Source organism: Nematolebias whitei, chromosome 5 (assembly GCF_014905685.2).
Source record: "Nematolebias whitei isolate Nwh7 chromosome 5, NemWhi1, whole genome shotgun sequence".
NCBI lineage: Eukaryota > Metazoa > Chordata > Actinopteri > Cyprinodontiformes > Rivulidae > Nematolebias > Nematolebias whitei.
Genome location: NC_056502.1, coordinates 18,870,553 through 18,875,284, shown reverse-complemented (window position 1 = coordinate 18,875,284; position 4,732 = coordinate 18,870,553). Strand labels below are relative to the sequence as shown.

Below are 4,732 nucleotides of genomic sequence, written 5' to 3'. Positions count from 1 at the left end.
GGTGTCCTTAAATAAAGGTTTTTTAAACTCACCGTCGCTCTAGACATGACGGGTCGATCACGGCACAACGGTAAGCGAAAATAACTCATTACCAACTAGAACTGCATGATCCTCACTCAAGCGGTGTCAACTCGCATTTGTGGGATGGAACAGCCTCCACATGAGCCGGTGTCCTTAAATAGGGTTTTTAATTCACCGCCGCTCTTGACATGACGAGTCGAACACTAAGATGACAGCCTCCATTCAACGGTGCTGCGTTGATGCTGGCGCACACAGCTGCCGGCGCTAACCAGCTCACATCGGTATAAATGTGGTCCGCAGGCTGGTCCGGGTGGGGGTCCTTCTCTCTCAGCTTTCGGCAGCTCACCGCAGCTTAAACGCTAAGCAGCCTTCACTCCAACAGCACGGTGTAAATGAAGTTACGCCCTCCGCCTTTCAACGTTCGCACAGCGACGTCAAACGCGCAGCTCACCGCGTCATCAGCTGTCACACGCTTCGCCTTCAGCTCAAGTCTCGCCCGGGGTCACACAGAAAACATTCCCGCGACGCATGACGGCGGTTGAGGGACGGACTGCTGACAGCCGTACAAAACATGACGCATCATTAACGCACGTTCATCCACGAACGTTACGTAGAGTGGCTAAACATGCTCGCCGTTTTTCAGATGGATGGACAGGGTTTATGCAAATGGTACAAGTTACAGTTTGCAACCCGAACCCCTCCATTCAGAGGAGTTATATAAACGGTCCCGTCATCATCATCAGACTGATTCTCTTCCCTAAATGCAGAAATCCAAGTGTTTTCTGATAAAAGTAATCTACAGAGTTCCCCAAGGGAGAGAAAACACGAGGGTTTTACTCACGGATCGGAGGGGTGAGACCGTTCTTGGATCTGTTGTTTAACATCCAGAGAACGCATACCGATCATCCTAAAACACAGAGACGAGAGTTTTTTGCTTTACCTGGATGATCTGCGGATCCTGTCACTTCAGACAGGAGGCGCTGATGCAGGATCAGGTGTTGACATCACACCTGTTAATCTGGGCTTCGCCATAAGTGGAAGGAAGCTCGATTTTCCCGGCCCAGACATTTGTTTTCTGGAGTGGAATTAAATTCAACCACCATGAAAACTCATTTATCACATGAGACGCCTCTAGAGGTGTTTTTGCACGTCTGCATGTGGATCCAGTAAAACAAGCGACGGATGATCATTGTCTTTTCCTCTGTGGAAGCAGACCTCCGACTCTGGGGAAACACCTTGTTTTTCTATCAGAGGGAGTCCCCCTCAGCAGACCCACGTCATGGGTCAGTCTTCACGGACACGTTGCTGTCAGGCTGGGGGGGGGGACATACCTATCTCAAGCAGTAGGGGCGCTGTGGCTCCACTACACATCAGCCCACATCAATGTTTTGGAGTGTCGCACAGTACTGAATGTGATTCAACACCTTGCTCCTGTGCTACAGAATCAACACGTGTTGATTCACACAGACATCATGATGACTGCTGCGTACATAACCATCAGGGTGTGCGTTCAGCCCAGATGTTACACATTGTGCGAAAGCTACTGAGTTGGGTTCATCAAAACCTGCTTTTATTAGAGCGGTTTACATATCCGGTGTTCTGATGTGACGTCCAAGGGCGGCCCACGTTACGTGGACCGGATCCTCCATCCGGATCTGATGTTTTCAGACGCAGCAGAAGTTGGCAAAGCAGCTGTGGACCTGTTTGCGATGCGAGAAGAACGCTCAATGTCAACTACGGTTTTCCCTGAGCCCGCGAGACGATCCATCGCTGGGGGGGGACGCATTTGCTCACAGTCGGTGGCCCAAAACGCTTTTTACGCGTTTCTTTTCCCCCACCTCCTCTGTTTTTTACGGTCCATGAACCGAGTTCAAGAGGAGGGATTGACAGCTCTCCTGGTGGCTCCCGGCGTGTGAACGCACTATGGTTCCCAGGCCTGCAACGTCTGTTGTTGGGTCGCCGTGGAACTGTCATGGAGGAAGGATGCTCTCCTTCAGGCAGGAGGAGCGACCAAGAGTTACCCAGAAATAGGTCAACACCGGTGGGTCTGACCGCTGAGCGGTTCCACTTAGAGGATGGGTCTCCCTCAGGAGATAATGTGCACAATTCAAGATTCACGTGCTGCATCTACCACAGTTCTGTACACATCAAGGGGACGGCTTTTCAGCGCTGGTGCACAGAGAAGGTTTAGAGACCACTTCATGCCTTTTAGGCGGCGTGTTGTTTTTCTACAACAGCTGATGGATAGGGAGTTGGCTTTCAGTACGTTTTAACGTACGATTGCAGCCATCTCTTCCTGCCACAAAGGGTTTGGAGACAGAACAGCTTTTATCACCCGCTGATGAAGCGTTTTCTAAAAGGTGTACAGAGATGTAGGCCTGTTTCACGCCCACTTGTTCCACAGTGGGTTTAACGCTGGTCCTGCGAGCCCTGATCAAAGCTTCAATTGAGCCTCTGGATCAGGTTTCATTTAAATTCTTGTCTCTTTTAACAGCCCTGTTGCTGGTTTTAACACCCGCTAAGAGGGTAAGTATTTATCTGCCCTCTCTGTTGCTTCGTCATGCCTTAGAATTAGGCTGACGGGCAGCTCAGCTGATTTAAGACCAACCCAGCTTTTATGCCTAAAACATCACGAGCTCTTTTAAATCAAGAGTGATATCGTTGGAGGGGTTTTTCCCTCCTACAGATCAGAAGGGGAAGCATCTGTTCATCTTCTCTGCCCGGTGCAGGCGTTGACGTGTTACGTAACGCGCACAGCTGCAATGCGTTCAAATTCAACAATTGTTTGTGCATTATAGAGATGCTTCTGCAGGTCGCCGTTATCCATCCAGCGCTTGTCACACTGGCTGTGTGAGGCCTTTTCTGAAGCCTACAGAGCATCAGATTTAGGGCCTCCTGTCAACCTCTAAGCACATTCGACCAGGGGTATCGCATCTTCGACTGCTCTGCATAATGGTATGTCAATGCAGGACATTTGCACTGCGGCTGCATGGTCAACACCCTGCTCATTTATTCGCTTTTACCTACGTGATGTAACGGCTCGTTCCATGACACATTCTGTCCTTAGTGCCCTAACAGAATGAATATTGTTGTTCTCATGGAACTCTGTTTAAGCTCACTTCTGTCTGCACGCATTACAGTGTGAGATGTTGTTATCAGTCACAGTCGTGTCTGTGTTTCTGGTTCTATTGTCACTAATCAGTTCATGATTATTGTTACCAATCAGTTCATTTGATTATTTATCAATTCATGGACATTAATCTGTTTATACTGTTCAGCCATGAACCAGTTGGTTCATGCCCCCCTCCCCCCCTCTTTTCAACTTCCTCTTCCCGTTGAAAGTTTTCCGGGGTATTCATGCTTGTCAGAACGCATAGTTACTCAACATGCGTCTGTGCATGGCACATAATTACGCGATGCGTAGTTTATGCACACGGGGAGCTGGGTGACAAGACGTTTTTTGGGCAAGCTTCCGCTTCTTACTGTGTTCGAATGGACCCAGTGAGGCGAGGACCACATCGGCTTCGCCCTTTACCCACTAAAGCGAAGGCCTTAAAGGGCGAAGCTTATACGACATAGAACGTTGGTTACGTACTGTAACCCCAGATTCTATGAGTATAAGCGTAGCCCTTTAAGCGTCGGGCCTCACTGGCTCCTAAATGGCTGAAGAAAAAGCTTTTTTGGGAGCCGATTTCCCGCTCTTAACGTAATTTATACGGACCGGGTGGGGCCCACACAGCAGGTGGGCGTGGACTAATTTTTTTTTTCAGTGCTTATGCTCTGCATAACGGGATAAACCCACTAAAGCGAAGGCCTTAAAGGGCTACGCTTATACTCATAGAATCTGGGGTTACAGTACGTAACCAACGGTTTATGACACATACACTTAACTCCTGTAACAAGAAGGTGAACATGTCGTACCTGCTCCAGGCAGCGCAGCAGCATTTCATAGCTGATCACAAGCACGTTGTGTAGAGGGGACAACACAAACTGCTCTATTCTGTGATCCTGAACAAATAGATTAAAATAAACATCACTTAAAATAAGCTAGACAGAAGAAAATATAATGTGAACATTTAAACCCTTAACGAAAGGCATAAAACAAATTTAATCGCAAACTGTTACACTGTGTAACTGACAGAGGTACAAGTTTAGTTTTTTATTAAGTTTTATCTTTCTTTTAGCGTCTGTATGTAACTATTTACACTTAAAATGGATACAAATACACATGCATTACAATACGGTTTATAAACTGCCCTGCTCAGCTGAATGACAAAATCAACAAATACACTTTAATCTATTATCAAAATTTACTTTCTATACTGCCTAAAAAAATATTCATCCCTTTGCATGTTTTACTGTCCTAATTTAACTCAGAGAAAAAATTGATTGAAAAGTACAAGTCAGGGATGGATACAAAAGGATTTCCAATCTCTAAACATCCCCAGGAGCTGTTAAATCCATCCATCCATCCATCTTTACCAGTTTCTTCCTTTTTGGGTCGCAGGGGTTACTAGTACCCATGTCCAGCTGTCACTGTACGAGAGCCAAGGGACACCCTGGACAAGTCTCCAGTCCATCACAGGGACACAGAGACAAACTAACATTTTCTCTCTCACTCGCACCTAGAGACAATTTAGAGTTACCAATCAGACTAACATGCATGTTTTTGGTCTGTGGGAGGAAACTGGAGTACCAGGAGAAAATCCAC

At 47.1% G+C, this 4,732-nt stretch overlaps 1 protein-coding gene across 1 annotated transcript in view; it reads right to left on the bottom strand.

Annotated features, from left to right (window-relative positions):
* The window catches only part of rad54b (RAD54 homolog B), a 28,852-nt gene that overhangs the window by 12,531 nt on the left and 11,589 nt on the right, over positions 1-4,732 (bottom strand). The window contains exon 7 of the mRNA XM_037676646.1: positions 3,906-4,029. Coding sequence (XP_037532574.1) covers positions 3,906-4,029 — 124 coding nt within the window. The remainder of the gene's footprint in view (positions 1-3,905; positions 4,030-4,732) is intronic.